Source organism: Emydura macquarii, unplaced genomic scaffold, assembly GCF_026122565.2.
Source record: "Emydura macquarii macquarii isolate MOO-44397 ecotype Brisbane River unplaced genomic scaffold, CSIRO-AGI_Emac_v2 contig_1230, whole genome shotgun sequence".
Taxonomy (NCBI): domain Eukaryota; kingdom Metazoa; phylum Chordata; order Testudines; family Chelidae; genus Emydura; species Emydura macquarii.
In genome coordinates, this window is record NW_027131367.1 from 2,628,921 (window position 1) to 2,650,027 (window position 21,107).

At 55.5% G+C, this 21,107-nt stretch overlaps 1 protein-coding gene across 1 annotated transcript; it reads right to left on the reverse strand.

The window, feature by feature from the left end:
- Positions 1-15,880: 15,880 nt before the first annotated feature.
- On the reverse strand, positions 15,881-19,588 carry ACTG1 (actin gamma 1). Its single transcript, XM_067547265.1, has 6 exons — positions 19,494-19,588; positions 18,383-18,515; positions 18,031-18,270; positions 17,316-17,754; positions 16,952-17,133; positions 15,881-16,838 (listed from the first exon to the last, which is right to left on the reverse strand). Exons 2-6 carry the CDS (start codon positions 18,503-18,505, stop codon positions 16,695-16,697), a joined length of 1,128 nt encoding a protein of 375 aa, XP_067403366.1. The 5' UTR covers positions 18,506-18,515; positions 19,494-19,588; the 3' UTR covers positions 15,881-16,694.
- Between the last annotated feature and the right edge of the window lie 1,519 nt (positions 19,589-21,107).

A 21,107-nucleotide genomic window follows, 5' to 3' on the forward strand; every position in this document is an offset into this window, starting at 1 on the left:
TCCTGGGCCAGGGGAACCGAACCCTCTGCCAGAGCAGAGCCAGCTCCTCTGCGCTCAGGGGAGCCGACCCTGCTCGGGGCCCAACATCCCCGAGGCCCCCCCCCCCCCCGGAGACACCAGCAGGAGGTCATCGGGGCTGTGGCTGCCCCCGCCCGGCCCCACATAACAGCGCTGTTTCCCTGACTCTGTGCCCAGCAGGACGGTGAGAGGGATGGAGCATCTTTGGAGGGTTATCCCAGTGCCACATGGGGCCACCTTCGCTCTGCCCGGGAAGCCTGAGCCTAGAGGGCACCTGCCCAGCATCGTGCGGCGCACGTGACCCCCGACCCGTACGTCTGTCTAAAGCCCCTCGTCCTTCCTCCACCCGCCAGGGCCTCCCTCCTGCACCCCCAGGCTGAGCCACGCGAGTCTATCCTGCTTTCCCCCGCTAGCTGGCATCCCGGCAGGCCGCAGCTGCGGGCAGGGGGCAGCTGGGCAGGGGACGGCTGAGAGCCCTGGACCCCCAGGGCTTCTGAATCGGCGGAAGGGGTCAGGGCCCTGAGGATGCCCAGCAGAGCGGGCAGCTGCCAGTTGGCTCCACGCTGGTGACACCGTGGGCACAGAGGTGGGTCTAAGCTGCCTTGTTGCACGGAGGCAGGCGGGCGGTGATGTGCCAGAGCAGGGCCCCGCAGCACGTTATGCCTTAATTCCCCCTCCCCACCCCCCCGGGGGAAGGGAAGGAACAGCGACATCCCCCCTCCCCCGCACATGGTAGCCACTCCTTGGGCTGGGGAGAGACACGCTGTCCCCAGGGCAGGGAGCAGACGGCCGGGAGCGCTGCATCTGTTGCGGCGCCAGCCCCTGGGTTTGGCGGCAGGCCGACAAAGGGTTAAGCCTGCCACACATCACTCAGCAGCCCCGGGGACCCCCTGGCCCTGCGTGGCAGGGAGAGGCAGGCCGGGAATTCCTTCCAGCCCCACGGTATAAAAAGTCACCGGCTAAGCAAGTTAACAAATGAACGATCAAACGCAGCCAACTTGGCCGCAGTGCAACCGTGAGGCATGCCAACGGAGAGACAGACAAAGGCTGCGGCAGGATCGCTCCTGCCCGGCTGGGCGGGCACAAGGCACGGCACGCAGAGCGGGGTCGGGGCAGGAACGGGGGGGGGTCTTGTGGACCCCGCATCCCCTCCCCAGCTTACCCCCGCACCCCAGCGCGTACTTCCTGTACTGCGCCAGGGCTGTCCTTTTCTGCGTGGCCTCTTCCAGAGGGGCTGCTTCGCGCCGCGCCCCATCCGGAAAGGCCATTACCGCGTGCGCCGTGACGCGGTAAATGCCCCCTGCCAGCAGCCCAGCACTCAGACGGGAGGTGCTGCCAGCAGAGGGCATCGCAGAAAAGGACACGATCCCTCTCCAGGGACCATCGCCCCCCCCCAAGTCCTGCCGAGACACACGCCTAGCCCCCCGCAGCACTGACTCCCGGCCCTAAGACACCCGTGGGAAACAGGGGATCTTGGACTCCCACCACACTCCGAATCCTCTGCGCGTGACATCACTAGCATCTCCAGGGCAACTAGGCATGATGTCACAGGCAGACAATGGAGACATCAGTGAGGGACCCACACACCAGGAGCGGGTGTTCATCAGCCCACCCCTCAAGGGCAGGGCAGGGGCAAGCCAGAGAAAGGCAGCTGTGCCCTACAGAATCCTACACACCTGTCCCCGATGTCTCCAGGATGCACCTACCTAGAGCCGGCAACAGTCCCAGGTCCCTGCTCGTCTCCGTCCAGCCAGGCTCCCTGCAAAGTGTACGGACACCGCTGTTAGGAGTCAGGCTCCAGAAACCAAGCCCCCACCCATGCTGAAATCAGCCCCTTACCTGCCCTGGGGTTCGCACAGCAGCTCCCTCCTCTGGGTGCTAAAGGACTGGCTTAACCGCCCCCATTCCTCCTTATATAGATAGTGGTGTTGCTGGGAAAGCTGTCCCTGTGGATCACCCCTTCCCATTCAGCTAGTTCCGTGCACCTTCCGGGCCTACCCACTTCACAGCTGTCTGCCAAGAGCAAGAGGGAATTGCGACGAGCCGTTGCCATGCAGCGTCCCCTGCTCTTTGTGCAGAAGACCTGAGGGGCATGAGCCAGGGGTCTCTGCCACCCCCTCTCCTCGTCAAGCCCCGCGCGTGGCATCTACAGAGGTCACATGGCGTCACTTGGCGTCACACGGCCCCCCAAGGTGCTGGCAATGACACTGGCTGCAGAAGAACCACCAGAGCCTGGAACTGACGTCTCTCATCATGCCAGCGGTTCTGCCAGCAGCTCCAGAGGAGCACAGGGAGAAGTGGCAGACGGGCAGGTGGCTGGGTTACACTCACTAGTACCAGGAGAGAGCTGGGCCTCAGAGCCCCCCCAGGTGGGCACAGGTGTTGGCCCAGACACACCAGCACCGCCGTCAGCATCTCCCTGTAACTGATGCAGGATGGTGCCCATCACCAAGGGATCTGGGCCTGCTCTGCTCCAGCAAGGTTTGTTGCAGCTGATTCTTCCCCTGCCCTGAGCTCCCGGTGCCCGTTTACACACGAGCACAGCAGGGGTGAAATCAGATCCCGCCTTTGCACTGGGGCAAGTGTGGACCCAGGTGTAGGCTAGCAGTGAATCGGGCCCGCGGGATGCGTGGTTGCCCCGGTGCGCGGCCCCTCTGGTGCGAAACCTGTCTGGGACGAGCACAAGGCAGAAGCAATTTGGACACAAATGCAGCGCAGCCAGGGCTCGCGTTCTGACGATGTTCTTCACAAAGCTCCAGCTCCCAGAGTCCCGAGTCCTGGCGAATCTCAGCTTTCATTGGGGGAAAAAAAACCCAAAAAGTTCCTAGCCCTGGTGACTGGAGAAAACTCGTGACTTTGGGTGTGTGACCGACAGGCTCCGGCACCAGGAGGAAACAAACCAGGACCCAAACTTCATTCAGCAAAGAAACACAAGCTTTTCTCCAGGTTTCTTTTAACCGTTTAGGGCCGTTGTTCAGAATGCAAATGCACTTTGCTGCCCCCCTCGTGGGAGAACAGGCTGAAGGGGGTGGGCTCGGCCTCGGCTGGGGCTCTGCATTTTTGGCAAAGGTGATTTCTTTGCAAAAATGAAGTTTGCTCCTGGAGGTTGGCTATTTGCTTGCAACCATCCAGGAATTCCCTAGCTGCCGCAGCCCATCCCGCCAGCACACGGTACAATATCAGCAACGCTCGTGCTGTGAGAGCAGACAATGGGCCATATTAATAATTCAAACCACATTGGGGATGGTGCAGCGCAGGCCTTGCCCAGGAAGCAGCAGCTATAAATTCTACCTTGCTCGAGCTGTAAAAAGGGAACCAGTCCCAGCCCGAGGCCCTGGGGCCAGGCTGCAGCTGGTTTGGATGCGCAATTGTGCTACTGCCCGGCAGGCAGTTGAGTGCACAGATGTGGCTAATCGCCTCCTGGTGCCAGGAGTCACCTGGGTAGGAGGCGGTGCCCATGCCAGGCTCCGTGCTGGTTTCTGCATGTGTAATTGCCCGGCTAACATCCCCATGGTGCAGGCTGGCTTCCCTCCCCTCCGCTGATCCCCCTTAACTCCGATCCATAGACCCCCCCCGCAGCCAGCCCAGCCCTGGGCTCCCATCTGCACGCACACACAGAGCTCTGCCAGTGCCCCTCACTCCTGCCCAATACTAGGTAAGGTGGGCCGAGGATGGAGCATGGGACCGGGCGCCAGGAGCAGCTGGGTGCTGATCCCCCCGTGTGCATTAATCCCAAGCGCCCAGTGCCAGGGCTGATTACTGGGAGGAGGGGGGAGAGCAGTGCCCAGCTCACTTCGGTGGCAGCAGGGGTTCAGCACCCAGCCCGGGCACCCGAACTCGCTGGACATTTGCGCCTAGATTGCTGTGTGACTCAGTTTCCCCCCAAGGAGACTGATCCAAAACACAGCAGGATGTGGGGCCTACTGGGTTAATGCTGGCCCAGCGCAAGGAGCACAGAGAGGCTGGCTGCTTTTCCCTGCTCGGGCCAGGAGAGAGGAAGCCGTTTCCGATGTGCTCACGGAGCAGAGACCCTGGCTTGGGCCCACGCCAGCGCTGGCCGGGCACCAGGCTCTGCATGGCTCCGCATGTCTCCCACTCTGGGTCTGGGCAGCACCCGGTACGCTCGGCCCCGCAGGCGCTACTGTAACAATAACGACCGGCCTCCAGAGAAATCAGAGCAGGCGGGCCTGGCGGGCCCTCCCCACCGGGAGAAGTTTAAATCCTAGGCGCATGTCTGTGCACCCCCCTCCCTCGCTCCACTGGCTAAAGCCGGAGGAGAACCAAGAGATCAATCGCCGGCCTCGCACCCCCGAGCGCCTGGGCCGCTGGAGCAGTGCTGCACTGCCCTCTAGTGCCCACCCTGGGCATGACACAGGCTGGGTCTGGAGCAGAAACTAACTTGGGTTCAACTTGCTAGTGGATGGTGATAAAAACACCCCGGCCAGACCCTCTCTGGCAGGAAACGCGGCCCTGCCACCTGCCTCCGGCCCGTGGCCTATGACTTGGCTGCAAACCGCGCAGGGAGTTAGACATACAAACCCGCCAAGCTGTTTGCAGGCTTGTCGCAGGCGGTTTGGACCCCAGATGTCAGCGAGACCGGGGGGTGTGGGGGAAGGTAATAGCTTTTATTGACCCAGCCTCCGAGGATATGTGCATAGCATAGTCCAGTGACACCCGCCTGGGGAAAGTGTTACACATACAGCTGTGTAAGTGCGGCCAGGGACAGAGACTGCATCTGCCTGGGTAGCCTGCACAGACAGACAGGTATGAATGTGACAGAGAAATCAGGACATTTGGGGAGAAATCTAACGCCTCTCTTAGTCTTGCGGAAATGCACCTGGCTGGAGGAGCTCTGGGGGCGGAGAGCAGGGAAATGATCCATATTCTGTTAAAAAAACAAACAAAAAATACTAGGGACTGTCCGTCTGAACTGCTATTTTCCACACGGAGTTACTTAAACAAAACAGGGAGCAAGGGAGATATTATTAGCTAGTTTTAGACCCCCACATTTAGATGTCTTTGTAATAAAAGTGGGTCTTAAAAATAAACCACCCCTCCGCCTTAGCTGGAATGGAAATAGTTCCATGAATTATTTGTGAATTTCAGTTGAAACCAGTTTTTTTTTTTTAAAGTTTAAACTTTCCCCTGTAATGCTGGTGGGGGGTGGGTGGGGGGATCAAACACTGCCACCCTGTGCTGACGCATGAGGGCTCTTTAATATAACAGGCACCACAGGGCGTAACAAGGCCCATCTGGTGGGCGTTGAAGTGAGGAAAATGCCCCCTGGCCCTGAGGTGTGCACTTAATGGTGAGAAGCTTTAACTCAGGGCAGAGCTTACCGAGGGACACGGCGGTGTCTCCATCACTCAGTGTCTTTGGATGGAAACTGGATGTCTTGCACTGAGAGAGAAGCGTGAGTTCACCCGCCGGTTACTGGGCTCAGGGCAGGAATCTCTGGCCTGCCTTCCACAGGAAGGTCCCAGCAGCTGAGCTGTGAAATCCACGAGAACCAGGAAGTGAAACTCACTTGAAAATGTGTGTGAGCAGATGTGCTAGTGTCCGGTCTCTCTCTCCATTGTGTGAACGTGCTCCCCTGTCAGTCTGTCTGGCTCCATCTGTTGTCTCTTGTCTTAGATTGTCGGCTCTTTGGGGTAGAGACTGTGTTTTTGTTCTGTTTGTACAGCGCCTAGCGCCACGGGGTCCTAGGTCAGGGCGGGAGCCGCTAGGCGCTGTACTGATACAGATAATAAATAACATAACAGCAACAAGGCGGCCTTGCCTCGTCAAAGGGAGTTTGATGTCTGAAATTCTTTCTCAGTCAAGGCCAGGAGGGCAAAATCATCCAGTCCTTGGCCTCTAGGGACAGGGGTGGTTGGATGGAAGGGCGGGACGGCAGCATGGCGCGGCGCTTGGGTCTGTCTGCCCACCCGCTCGGCCTGCCTGTCGGCTCATCCCTTCAATCCAGCGCTGTGATTACACGCTCCGAGGCTGCAGCGACTCTCCCTGCTCGGCGCCCTGGGATCCCAACACACCAGGCCCCAGGTCCCTGCCTCTGCGACTGGCGCACAGGCCGGGGCGGGACGCTGTCTCTCAGCGGGGAGCTTGGCCTGTGGTCCGCAGGGCTCTGTGCCCCTTACCTGGAGCTGTTCATCGCCACCCGCCGCCCACCTCCCCCACCCACAAGGATGTGGCGCCGAGGGCATTTGCTGGGCTGAAGTGGCGTCATGAGCAAAAGAGAATCAATGTTTCCCTATAGAAGGGGAGAGCAGAATTTATCACCGGGCCCCTCTGGGGCTCAGCGAGAGACTCCTGGTGCTGAATTCTCCGAGAGGATGCTCCCTTTATCCGGAGACAAAAGAGAGGCAGGGCAGGGAACGTCAGGCCTGGAAAGGTGGGAACAAAAAGGCCAGGAATGAAGAGAGCAGCAAGAAGCTGGAACACGGTAGCTCGAATCACATCACCCACCTGCTTTCCACGCGCAGCTCGCCACATCAGCCTCCCTGGCCAGCGCGGGAACGGGCTGTCACCCCCTCCGAGCCCCCTCTCCCGCCCGCACACATGCCCCAGCCAAGCCAGTGGCAGGCTGCAGCCATGCTGCCAGGCTTCAGAGAGGGAAAAGGCTCTGGGAGAATTTTCCTTAAGCCAGCTCTGCTTCGGGGAAATCACTGCTGGACTAACCCCCAGCTCCGACCAGAGCCTCGTCCGCTGAAATCACTTAGCACAGGCATTAAAAAGCCCCCGGGGGGAAACCCAGGTGGCTTTTCAGCGGAGCGGGGCCATTTGCTTTTTTTCTCCCTTTTCATTTCTTTAAATCTTTCTCTCAGGCAGATGGCTGGGAAGCAGAAGCAGCAGAAGAAAGGAATAATTCCAGCTCTCCGCAGAGGCACCGTTTGCTCCCGAACATCCTCTGGCGCCAGGGCGCGGAAGGAGGCGGAGAACGGCCACGGTGCAGCATGCATCCACTGCCCTGAGACCAGCAGGGTTTGCCGCTGGGCCCGCTCTCGTGAGAGCTCTGCAGCATGTGGCTGCAGCGTCAGGAACTTAGGAGGGTCAAATCCTAGGTGCTGATGCTCTCCTGGCCCCGTCTTTGCTCAAGCAGAACTCCCAGGGACAGCCGGGAAGGCAGGGCACGAGCACCAATGGCAAGCGGGAGCCCGGGCTAGCTTAGCTCAATTTCCAGCTGCACCACAGACTGGCTCCGGGGCCTCCGTTCCAGGGCTGCACACCTGGCAGGGCGGGGCCAGGCCGGCTTGCCGAGGGCCCAGGGGAAAACCGGCTTCAGCAGAAAAGGGTTCACAAGAAAGGGATTTCATTTCTGACCAGCTCAGATCAGCATTTGACCTGCTGAGCATTTCTGGGAACATGGCACTCCCTGCCCACCCCCATGGGGGCTGGCCCTGACCCTGCCCCGTGTCCCCCCAAATGCCTCCCTAAGCCCATGTTTTGGGGGCCATGGGGCTAAACACACGTGCCGGCCCCAGCTGTAACCCAGCCCCGAAGCGCCGTGCTGCTAGAGAGGGAGAATCAGAAAGCGAAATGGACCAGGAGAGAAGTGACCGCCTGCCTGAACCGGACCCATCTCCCTTCGCTGCCCCAACGGCGTAAAATGCCAAACCAGACGGGTCACATCACCAGCGCACCACAGAGCCGCTGGATCCACTCACACACTCCTCTTGCTGGGACGAAGGCGGCCCTGTCGCACCACCTTGTTCCTTGGTGTTCAGAACGTCAGACCCACAAGAACCCCACACCTGAGAGGCACAACTGACCCACAGAGTCCCCTAGCCTGCAAGCAGGACCAGGAAACAACCCTGACACGGGAAGTGACAGCTCACCTGCAGTGTTGTGGTCGCCGTGGCAGTCCCAGGATATTAGAGAGGCGTCTCTCTCTCTCAGCTTACAATTTTGTGACAGTTTTCACTAACCACAAGAAGCACATGGCCTTAGGAGTGAGCTGGAAATAGGACTGGAAAACTTTCCACCAGCTCAGGTGTCAGCCCTGACCTACCTCAGCAGCTCTGTTACTGGGTTAAGCGTGTGATCTTTAACCCCGACAGCTTCCCTTTAAGGAAAGTCTCCGCACCTTTTAAGGCAGGTGGCGTTTTGTCACGGTCAATAGTGCAGGGCAAATTTGGGGGGAAGGGGGGCCACGAAATCACCAGCCTGCTTAATACAAACAGAACCTCAACTTCTTGCAGCATGTCTAGGTCCCAGCCCGGCACCTGAACCTGCAACTGCCAGACCAGGAAGCTACAGGCCATGGGTTTTGGAGCAACGCCCACGCCAGCGAAAGCCTGGGAAAGAGCAGAAACTGCAGGTTCCCCCAGCCAGACCTGGGACAGGCTCGTCACCTGGTTCACCACCACGACGTTCTCCAGAGCTAGTGTCAGTGCTGGGCGGGGTCCGGGCACGAAATGGCATGGAAAAGCTTCGTGACGGGAAGCCAGTGAACGAACCTGTGGAGAAGAGGGAGACCGGCCCAGTGTTTGTAAAAACCCTTCTGAGACCCACCGGGATAACACAGTCCCTGTGGGCCCGATCCTGCTGGGGGCCGAGCCGGGGGTGGCAGGGCACTCAGCTCCGTGCTCGATTGGCCATTGGAAGGCATCCCCAACCTCGAAACACGCCCAGGGGAGCGTGCATCAGCCGTGGCAGCGGTGTCCGAGCCGCCAGGCTGCAGGGCATGGGAGGTTCTGCCCTGCACACACGGTCCCAGCTTGTTACCTAAGCAATGGTTTGCTGTCCAGGGAAGATCAAAACCCGTTCGCCAGGGAAGGCCCCGCCGGCCAGGGCCTTGTCACATGCAGCCCAGGGACTCACTCCCTGCCCCACGGTCCAACCCCCAACCCAGCCCAGTGCAGCACGACCCCCGGGCGCCGGGGAGCCCCACTGCGTCAAAGGGCTTTGCCAAAGGTCCCCCCGTCCCCCTCACCCCACTCCTTCCCCATCCTTCCTGTCCCTCACCCTACCTTTCCCTTGCTCCCTCTTCCCCCATCCCTCCCCTCCACCCAGAACATGCCCACGCAGCAGCCACAGCCCCTAGGCGGCACGAGCAGGGAGTGCTGTGGGCGTTAGGATACTGGTGGATTCCCACAGCCCCCCAACGCTGCCAGAGCTGGGGCGCGAGCGCACCCCCAGAAATCCTGATCCAAGCACTGATAAATCATGCCCCCGCCCCCCAACCCATCATCGCCTGACATTTTTTATGCTGATGCCTCTAATTTATCTTCAGAAATGGGCGCCGTGAGTCGTTCTGTTCCCACCGCGGCCCCGGCAGGGCAGGGAGCCCACAAATTAGTTCTTGACCCTTACCAGGTTGATGTAATAGGTCCCTGCACTTAATGGCGGCTGCTGGGTCCTGGCGGGATTCTCCTAGCGAGAGCTCCTTACATATGGCCCCTTTTTAGTGTAATTGCCCCCGGGCTCCGGGCTCTCCGGGAAGCTCTCCTGGGTAATCACTCACTTGGCAGAGGGCTCTGTGACAGCTGTGGGTCCTTCAACGAGTGGCTAATACAGGCCAGAGACCTGCCCCCAAACCATTCCTAGCGCAGATCTGCTGATAGAGGTAATAGCGTTAATGTAATATACCTAGTGAAAAGTTCCAGAGGGGTAGCCAGGTTAGTCTGTGTACAGCAAAACCAAGGAGAGTCCTGTAGCGCTTTACAGACGAACAGATTTCATTTCTGCAGGCGTAAGTTACAGCCCACCAAAGCTTATGCCGGAAGAAGTTAAATTTGTTCGTCTCTAACGTGCTCCAGGACTCTCGTTGGTTTTGCTGTAATATACTTAGACGGCCGTAAGGTGTCTGACTTGGTGCCCTGCACCATTCTGATTAAAAAACTAGAACGATATAAAATTAACATGAAAAACCGGCTCCCTGATCAGTTTCAACGTGTTACTGTAGGCGGGGAATCACCATTGAGCGGGCGCATTTCCAGGCGGTCCCCCAGGGACCGGTGCTCCGGCCTACGCTATTTTACATTTTTATCAATGACCGGGACGAGAACATCAGATCATCACTGATACAGTTTGCCGACCGCACAAAAATCAGGGGAGCGGTAAATAATGCAGAGGACAGGTCAGTGATACAGTGCGCTCTGGATGCTTGGTAAATGGGGCACAAGCAAACAATATGCCTTTTAATATAGCTACATGTAAACGTATACATCTGGGAACAAGAATGCAGGCCACACTGCCAGGCTGGGGGGGCCCTACCTGGAGAAGCAGTGACTGAAAAAGATTCGGGGGTCGTGGTGGAAATCAGCTGAACGTGAGCTTCCAATGCAACAGTGGCCAAAGAGTTCATGGGGTCCTGCGGGTGCATAACTGGGAATCCCGAGTACGAGCAGAGAGGTTATTTTCCCTCTGTATTTGGCACTGGTGCGACCGCTGCTGGAATCCTGTGCCCAGTTCTGGTGCCCACAATTCAAGGATGCTGATAAATTGAAGAAGGGTCAGAGAAGAGCCGCAAGAATGATTAAAGAATTGGAAAACCTGCCTTATAGTGATAGACTTAAAGAGCGCAATGGAGTTAGCTGAACAAAGAGACATTTCAGGGGTGGCTTGATTACGGTCTGTAAGTCCCTACACGGGGAACAAATATTTAATAATGGGCTCTTCAATCTAGCAGCGAAAGGTCTAATGCCAGCCAACAGCTGGAGGCCAGAGCTAGACGAATTCAGACTGGAAATGTTTAATGGTGAGAGTAATTAACCACTGGAGCAGCTTACCAAGGGCGGTGGAGGATGCTCCATCATTGACCATTTTTAAATCGAGAGGGGATGTTTTTCTAGGGATGATCGTGGGGCAGGTCTCTGGCCTGTGTTACCTGGGAGCTGATGATCACAACGGTCCCTTCTGGCCTTGGAATCTAGGAGCACAAACTTCTCCAAAGTAGGGTCATTCCACTACAAGGAGCCGACCCAGCACGCACTGAGGCCAAGTTAAGCTCTCCCCAGCTGCCCTCTCAGACCCAGTCTATCCCGTTCCTGGCGAGGGTTTTATCTGCTCGATGCACTTTCTGGTTTATAGCATTTTTACTTGGATTGTCAGCTCCTTGGTGCAGGGACCATCTGTTTGTTCTGTGTTTGTACAGCACCTGCAGCAATGGGGGCATAGCCCAGAACTGACCCCCACCCCCAGGCACTACCGTAATACACCTAATACACCTACAAGCAATAAAAATGTACAGCACCTAGCACAATGGGAACTTGGGGCCCATGACTGGGAACGCCTAGGTGCTGTGGTAACACAACTAATAGTTAGTCCTGGATGTGGCTCCAGATATGATTTAGTATTATTTGTGTGTCTCACGCCTAAAGGAGCCGGCTGAGATGAGGAACATGTAAGCAACATGAGACAGTCCCTGCCCTCAAGAGCTTCCAAGCTAACTAGTCAAGGCAGACAATGGCTGGGAAGGGAAGCAATTGCCCCAGGTCAGTGGCCGCGCCAGGAACAGGACCCCAGGTCTCCTGAATGTCAGGTTACTACACTAACCCTTGGACCCTCCTTTCTAAGATCTCTGGGTTCTCTGGGGCATGGTGCCTAGGCCTGAGGCTGGCCCTCTGCACAGGAGAAATCCCCCCTAAATGCAGAGAGAGGCATAGAGGACCAGCCTGGCCCAGGCGCCCTTTGATCCAGGACACCCCTTTATAAGCAGGAGCGTGAGGGTGTTCACACACTCGCCTTCATTCAGCTTCTTTTAATCCTCAGGATCATGAAGAAATCCCAGCGTAGGGCCAGCTCCTCAAGCTGGCGTAACTCCACAAAGCCACGCGAGTCACACCGGCAATGCAGCGGGCCCACAGGAGTTAAGAAACTGCCACCCCCTCCATCGTTCCGAGGGCTGTATCCGTGCATCTCCCTCCCTCCCTCCTCACCCCCTAGCCACGCAAACACAAGGTGCCTTGGGAGGCCCCTCCTGTCTCACCCCAGTGGCGTTTCCATATATGTCCAGCAAGAGCATCTGCGAGCCGAGCGCTGGGTGCGGAAGGCAACATGACAAAGCCTCCCTTGGCTGGAGTGACGGCAGCTCTCCAGTACGAAGGCCCAGGATGATCTCACAGATCACAGCTCTGGGATGCAGAGTCCCGGCTGCTCTGAGTAAGCTGCCACATCCTTCCGCTCCCACTGCATATTCCCCTCCAGACTCTCGTTCTTTCTTTCCTGGAGTGATTAATGTGAAAAAATTCTACCTAGGAGGTTAAGAACACTACATCATATCCTGTAATATGCTAACACTTGAAAAGGGATTTAGAGCTAAGACCTTTGTGGATACATAGAAGCAAGCGGCTGCCAACTAAAATTTCTCCAACAGACAGATTCCGCTTATTTAGCTTGACATCTGTTAGGCATCCCAACAGGCACCTTGGAAGATTGAATTGTTTTTCCACTGCAGAGGAAATCTTCCTGCCCCACAGAATCCAAACGCAGCCTTCCGCTCTGGTGAAGCATTACCCACCCCTCGTTTTTAAGGATATTTATGGATTAACAACACAACACCTTGACTCCCCACCCACTCCGCCTCCTAGCAAATCACACAGCAAAAAGCCCACGTGAGACAGGTTATGACTCTGTTATGACACCAAACACCTTGGCAAAAATTGCTGCCTGGTGTTTTTCAGATCCACACCCCCCCTCCCCCAAGTGAAAATCTACCCTGCTGTTCCATGGACATGCCTAATGCACCAGCCCCTGAGCACTCGTCCCTATAGCCCTGCAGCAGGACTCAGCACACGGCACTTGTGTATATTGGAAAAACACCTTCTGAGTTACCTTTAACCCTCACAAACAACTTGTTTCTCTTAACACAGACTGGAGAACTCACTGCCACAAATTAGAACCCAGGCCAGGTGTGTGGGAGGATTCGAAAGCGCTGTAGCGCTTCAGTGTAGACACTACCTACGCCGAGGTTCTCCCATCAACGTAGGTAATCCAGTTCCCCGAGAGGTGGTAGCTAGGGTGACAGATGAATTCTTCCGTCGAGCTCAGGCTGTCTACACTGGGGATTAGGCCCGTTTAACGACGTCACTCAGGGGTGGGGGGTGTTCCATAGCTGGGTCAAGCGAATGTTGCTGATCTCTAGCTAATGGGAGTCAGGGAAAAAACCTTCCCCCAAGGCCGGTTCTCTCATCATTGCCTCCTCTGAAGCCTCTGGGGCCAGCCACAGTCAGAGACAAGATGCTGGGCTGGATGGACAAGTCTGATCATTTCTCAAATAGCACTTGGTGAACACAGGCTTGTTCAAAGCAGTATTGTGCATGGAAATTCATTAGCCCATTGAAAGGCAGCTGCCCCTCCCTTTGCATTTTGCTCAGCCGAGATCCGAAAGCTGGGTTGGTAGGAAGCACCCAGCAGGGGGACAGGCCTGGAAGTGAAGTTTTTAATTGACATCGGTGGTTTGTATCCAGCTGCCATTCTAGAATCAGCACAGCCGACCCAGGCAGGGGTCCTCAGCTCCAGCTCCAAGACCAGGCTTTCCCTCTGCAGTCAGCAGGGAGCACCTGGCCTCCAGCGAGAGAGGAATTGTGCAGGAGAAGCTGAGTTCTGGAGCCTGTCCTTACGGCTGGGGCTACGCTAAGCACTAAACTCTCTCCTTGTTGCTCAGAGTAGGTAGGAATTTCTGTGAGCGGGGGTGGGTGTGGGGGAAGGCAAACCTAGAAAAGACCTAGGCAGGTGGTCTTGGAAAGGGAGAACAAAGAACCCAAGGAAAGTGGAGTCCCCAGGGCCCCTCCCTCCCCACCAAACAGCAGCCAGGTTCCGGCTAGCAGAGTGACAAGGGCCCAGCTCCACAAAGGCGTTCATGGCTCTTAACCATTTATGACAATGGAAATTAAGAGCCTAAACGGCTTTGTGGAGCTGGGCCAAGCCACCAGTCTGCTTTTCACATTGTGAGATCTCCTCGCCTCAGCCCAGGATTTCAACACACTTGTAAGATAAATAGCCCACTCCTTCACCCCGGCAGTCTCCCCCCCCCCAGTCCCTGCTTCTTGACCCCACATGGCACAGGGGTGGCAGATCAGACTATGGCTGAAATGCAGGCAGTTGGTTGGAGCACGACTGTACAAAACCCACCCACAACCCTGATTTATCTGCCACAGCAGCCTGTGCGAGTGTGAAGAGGGAAGTTCTGTTAGACTGTAAAACCAGTTGCCATGGTGCTTTAACTCAGCACCACTCTAACATTGAACAGCAAGGTTTTGAAGTGCTAGAGCAGTAATTAAAGAAGCAAATCCAAGTGCCTAATTGCAACTCTGCCACTGACTCACTGCCTGACCTCGGTGGGTTATTTCAATTAGCATCTCTTCTCCCACGTTTAAGATGAGAACAATACTTACCCTGCAGGGATTTCATAGGAGTTACTGTTTGTGCAGCACACTCAACTGTACAGCTCTTTGTTGAATGCTGTGTGTTAGCGAAAGCATTCAGGTCTCCACCCAACCCCGCCATGCTGCTGAAAAGTCATACTTTGCAGCAAGGATAGTGGGTGCCAGCAGGAAGCCAATTAATGCTAAGTCAGAAGTGATGTGCACATTTCAATCCCAATAGGGCAGCAATCCCCATCAGTCAGGACAGAACTTTCATCCTTATTTATGCTGTAAAAAGCTAGGCACAAACTCTTTGCACTCATCCTCTGCCAAAAAGCAATCGAAGTTTGAGCCACATCCTGAAATGGGCTGTTTGCAGGAGTGCAGCTGAACACAGGTCAGAAGTTACTGCCATTTCTAGTGCCAAGACCCATCCATAGGGCATCACAGCCCCTACCACTGCATGTGTAACAGCTGTAAAAGGGAATTTCTGAATCGCCCCGGTAGCAAAGCACATTCCCATGTTTGTACTACTGAGAGGACAAACTGCACATTGAGACATAAGGTGAAAGCTGGGGGGATTGCTCCTAAAGACCAGCAGCTGATTAACCAGTTTCTGATAGTGGGGGAGGAGAGAATAATCAGGCATCTAGTTATTGCTAATTGACTCAGCACCACTAGGGAGCTAGGTTAGCCCTCCAGCCCATGGAAGGGCAGGGGTTCTATTATGGTGCCTTTCACAGAAGGCTGCCCCAGTACAATAGCTATGGTGTGAACAAATCACCTCCTTTCCCCCTAAATGTAGGGGTTAGGGCAGCTATAGGCCCCTGCTATGCTAAAGCTGGTAGCTCTTCCTCCCCCCCTTTAAGATTCCATTCACCAAGGCACACTGGCTTGGGTTCTGGTCTACTCCCACCATTCCTGGTTTTGAAATCCAGGATTTGATTCTGCCAGCACACATTAATTACATTTGACCTTTCACATAGTCCACTAGGCTATTAACCCTGCATTGCTTTTTATGCAAAAAAGCTGGCTTGACAGAAGCTCTTTCAATCTTTAACCATGCGTAACCCTGTAGAGACCAATCAAGCAGCCCAGCTCATCCAGTGGGATGAGGCCACAGCAACTGGGGATGTTGCTCCTACCTCCTGCAGCAGTTTCTCTGTAGAGACCTGCTTTAGATAGGGGTAGCTGAAACTACACTAGTGCTGAGAAAAGTCTAGGAGCTGACGAGCTTGAGATATTGCTTAGTTCAGACTTGTTTGGCAAGGAAATTCCTATTTAGGGCTTTAACAGCCTTCTGCACCTAAACATCAAAGGATGAAGGCATCACATCTGCATGGAAGCTGGCAGTTAGGACAGGAAAGGAAAGCTGGCTTTTGAGTAAGAGTATAGCTAAGGGAACCCATTTAGCTTGTCAAATTAGAGAGGAGACAAGCCTCTACATGAGACAGGAGTCTCCCTGTGCATGTTGCCAACACCTTCATTAAAATCTAGCTAACCACATACTTTGAGGGAGATTCTCCTCCCTTTCTGAAGGCAAGACACCCATGGAGTAGTTTACTGCAGCGCTTTATTTTCCTTACACAATGTGGTGTTGGGCATTACAATTTCTCAACTTCAGGATGACTTACAAATTTTGGTTTTCTACTGTCATGTGAAAACATTAAGGCAACATACAAAAAAATCTTACATAAATTAAACTTGATGTGTAAAATTTACAGGTGTAAATGCAAAGTTTCAGCAACTCAAGTTGAGTAACTTTTAGCCCCAAAGGATATTTTGCTGAGAAAGACAGGTGGGGTAAGAAAATGAAAACTGGTTCCTAAGGCTTGGATGTCAGGTTTTCCAATCTTGCTAGAACGGCAGCAACAGAAAAATTCTTTGAACTCCTACCAGCCTCTACACCAAAATCTGGAATACTCAGCGCTTTGTGTATTGGAAGTCTGAGCACAAGTACCCTGTACAAATCTAGTCTCAAGCCCTGCAAAGCGGCACTAGTGAATACTAGCCAGCCACCAGAACTTCAATGTCACAGGCAGATTCTCTTCCACCAACACAAGTTAACCCTAGCATTTATGTCACATGAGTGATGGCACCTGTACCAAGGTTTAGGTCAGATATGTACAGGGTATTATGCTAAAATGTACACCAAGGGAACAGTTAACTTGAATACAGGGTCAAATCAGCAACAGCTCAATCCAACACTGCTGATAGATAACTATCAGATACAGACTTTCCAAGGGTAAGTTTCTTTGAAAGGCTTATTCCAGTTTTATGAGGCTAGCATGAAGTGTATACATTTGCCTGGGCAAATTTATACTAGTGAAAACTCATGCAGCAAATGCTGTGCATCTGCTAGCAGTCCATTTAGAAGCATTTACGGTGGACAATGGATGGGCCAGACTCATCGTATTCCTGCTTGCTGATCCACATCTGCTGGAAGGTTGAGAGAGACGCCAAGATGGAGCCACCAATCCAGACAGAGTATTTACGCTCAGGGGGAGCAATAATCTAAAAAGCAAACAAGAGAAGTCAATCAGCTGCCAAGATTGTCTAGTTCTAGACAGTCTCCCTCCATGGCCCATTAGCTCTATTGTTCTTTCAAAGAAAGCTTTTTTATTTACCTTAATTTTCATTGTACTGGGTGCCAGAGCTGTGATTTCCTTTTGCATTCTGTCAGCAATTCCAGGGTACATTGTGGTACCCCCAGACAATACTGTGTTGGCATACAGGTCCTTTCGGATATCTACATCACACTTCATGATAGAGTTGAAAGTGGTCTCGTGAATGCCACAGGATTCCATACCTAGAGACAGGAGTGGTCAGACTTAGTACACAGGTAATCACCCCCCCTCCCCACCCCTTGCTTTAGGCTGCATTCAAGGGCCTGCTGTAAAGACAACACTTGTCATTGTGATTCTCACAGCTTCAATATAGTGTTCCAGACAGCATTGGATTTGTTCTCAATATGGACTGGCAGATACTTACCCAGGAAGGATGGCTGGAAAAGGGCCTCTGGACACCTGAACCGCTCATTGCCAATGGTGATCACCTGACCATCAGGCAATTCGTAACTTTTCTCCAGGGAGGAAGATGAAGCAGCAGTGGCCATTTCCTGTTCGAAGTCCAGGGCAACGTAGCACAGCTTCTCTTTTATGTCACGGACAATTTCCCTTTCAGCTGTTGTGGTGAAGCTATAGCCTCTTTCTGTCAGGATCTTCATGAGGTAGTCTGTCAGGTCTCGGCCAGCCAAGTCCAGACGCAAGATGGCATGGGGCAGAGCATAACCCTCATAGATGGGCACAGTATGGGTAACACCATCCCCAGAGTCCATAACAATACCAGTGGTACGACCAGAGGCATACAGGGACAACACTGCCTGGATGGCAACATACATGGCTGGGGTGTTGAAGGTCTCGAACATGATCTAGAAAGAAAAAAGTTACCTTTTACTAAAAGGTAAATCCCCTCAAGCCCATGTTAGAAAACATGCTGGCATGCAAAAATTTTGGTGTTGAGAAAAGAAAAGCAAAGAATGCAGGCAGAAAAACAAAAGAAACCTGAGACTTCAGGAAGGAAATGCCAGGAGGAGTACAGAAACCTGAAAATATTGAAAGAACACTTGGGTTTTAAAAGATGTCATAAAAAGAGATGGTTTGTGAAAAAAGATGAAGGTAAATCACTTATGCTGTAGCAGGTGTACCTGGGTCATCTTCTCTCGGTTGGCCTTGGGATTCAGGGGAGCTTCTGTCAGGAGAACTGGGTGTTCCTCTGGGGCGATACGAAGCTCGTTGTAGAATGTGTGATGCCAGATTTTCTCCATATCATCCCAGTTGGTGACAATGCCGTGCTCAATAGGGTACTTCAGAGTCAGGATACCTCTCTTGCTCTGAGCCTCATCACCTACATAGCTGTCCTTTTGCCCCATGCCAACCATAACACCCTTTAAGACAAGGCAAACAATAAGTTTAGAGACCCATCTTTGGAATACTTGGCAATATTCTACTAGAGTGTTTTCATTTAGCCACAGTGCATTTCACAGCTTGGCTACTAACCTGGTGTCTTGGGCGTCCAACAATGGAGGGGAACACCGCCCGAGGCGCATCGTCTCCTGCAAAGCCAGCTTTGCACATACCAGAGCCATTGTCAATGACAAGCGCTGCAATTTCTTCTTCCATCTCGGAAAATCTGCGTGAGACAGGATGGCCTTTGGTCAGCACCACCTTAATCCCAATGCATGTCCATCCTACAGTTACCAGTTCACTACTGACCACCACTGAAGTCTTGGCCTCATGCTGCTGCTGCTGCTGCACCAGGCCACTGAGGCTGGGACGGCTTACAGCTCACTCCTACATAACCCAGCATGGATGCAGATGCCTCCCTCCCACCACCACACTCCAGCTTTCGGCCACAGGAGCCTGCCCCGGAACGCCAAGGGCTCCGCCCTGCACCATTTACTAGTCAAACCCAGTCATGCTCCAGCAGGCCGTGGCTACCCCAGAATTCGCTGGGGGTGAGCAGACTGACCAGCTGCAGGAAGAGGGCAGCCACCTCCCAGCTGGTGCATGCAGCACAGGGCAGCACCCAGGGCTAGCTCAGCCACCGCCCATCCGCCTGCCTGCTGCGGGCAGGGCACGGTGCAGCAGCAGCACCGCCCCGCCCCGCCACCAGCGCAGCGAGGAGCTGCTGGGCCGGCTACAGCGCCGGGGGCCAGCTGGGACCCCTTCCCGCCAGCCCCGCCCTGCGCCACAGGCAGCCCCGCCCCCAGCCGGGGAGAGGCAGCCCCTCCCCGCTTTCCTCCCATTCAAATCTCCCGCTCCGTTACGTCACCCGCCGGCCAACCAATCACAGAGCCGCTGCCGGGCCAGGCACCACCCACGGGGCTCGCGCCATTCAAACGGCCGGCCAGGCCATACCACCGCGAGCCGCCCCCGGAGGGGGGGAGGGGGGGGAAGGAAGGGGAGAAGAGCCAGAGCGCTGTCCCACGGGCCCGCCACGGGTGAACCCCGTACCCGCCCGCCTCCCCCACAGGGGCCGAAATGGGGCGACCCGGGTCCCGAGTCTGAGGGGACGGGGGGGCTCTCGGGGGCCCAGCCTGAGGCAGCGAAAGGCGCCGGACGCCTCGCGCACGGACGCGGCCCTGGCGCCGGGGGGAGCGGGCGGTACCTGTAGGGCGAAGGCTTCTGTCGGTGCTGGGGGGAAGCGAGGCTGCGAGGTCCGCTGCTGCCGGCTGAGTGAGACCGGTCAGCGCGCAGCCCCGCCCTTTTATACTCGGGGGCGCCGGCCCCGCCTCGCCGGCCGAGAACATCGCCATATATGGAGATCTTTCAGAAACACGCGCTTCCATTGGCTGGCGCAGCCCAGGCCACGTGGGGCGGCTGGCGGGCCCGGCCCCGCCTCTCTGGCTCTGCGCGCCCCGGAACCTGCATAGAAAACGAGTCGGGGGGGGAGGGGGGCCTGGGGTGCAGCAGCAGCAGGGCGCGGGGGGCCGGTCCCCTGCAGCCGCGGCGGGGGGCGCGCTCTGCCCATGCACCCCCAGGCATTGCAGGGCCCACTCGCAGCACCCCCAGGGCCTGCACTGTGCGCCCCACAGGCACCCCCAGCCTGCGCTGTGCGCCCCACGGGCATCCCTGCCTGTGTCCCCCAGGCCCTGCACTGAGCCCCCGGGCCCTGCGCCCCACTGGCATCCCCAGGCCCTGCGCTTTGCACCCCCCAGGCCCTGCGCTGAGCCCCACTGGCATCCCTGCCGGTGACCCCCAGGCCCTGCGCTCTGGGCCCCAACTAGCACCCCCTGGGCCCTGCTCTGAGCCCCACGGGGAACCCCTGGGCCCCAAAGGTGGCACTGCCCCATGCCGGGCGACATGCCCCAGTGGTGACGCTGCGTCCCTCCCAGGGGCACTGCCAGCGCATCCCGATGACGGGACTTTTCAGCCCTGGCGTGTCCCGACCACCACATGCTGTAGTTGTGCCACGGCTGCTAGCCAGTCGCCATAGGACCCCACCACATAGCTCCACTCCAGTGGTGCTGCCATCCTGTCCCGGCCACAGCCGTCTCCCTCCAACAGTGCCACTGCCGCTTTGTGCCCACCAGAGCCACCCCGGCTGCGGCCACTTGGGAGCTGCACAGCCACTGCCTTGTAGTCAGGCCCTGCAACTTGACTGGGCAGTTATTACAATCCTACAGTTCCTTTCCTTCTGATGGAGTCCAAAGCACTTCAGAGTAGGGGTGGGTGTCTCTCGCTGTGGGTAAACTAGTGTTTGCATTTGCGTTCCATATTGATTGCCGTCTTCAAAGGGATTTACAAACATTAACTAATTAATGTTTGTATTTGTGGTTGTTTTCATGGGCTCTTCTAGTGCCTCAGGGAGCCGTTGCTGGGGACCAAATACCATATAGTCTGCTTTTCTTGTGCATCCCAGTTGCAAGAAAAAGCAAATGCCAAGTTATTCAGGTTTATTCAGGCATCCGTGCCCAGCCCTACTTTAGATTCCAGTATCCCCTCAGCTAGGGGATTCTGGGGACACTGAATAAATATGGACATTGGACAAAATGTTCAATGAAATTAAAAACCAGGGGACGTGAAAGAGGGAGTTTTGTGTGTGATTTGATAAGCAAGGTTGTACCGCATACGCAAACAGCAGCAGTGAAATGCAGCCACCTCTGGGGTGGAGGATGACACAACTGGCCCAAGAGAGAGAGAGCACTGTTTTGCCCAAAGACAGCAGGGTACCAAGTGTCCTGGATGCGTCCGTGCAGGCGCTCAGTGTCTAAGGTATCAT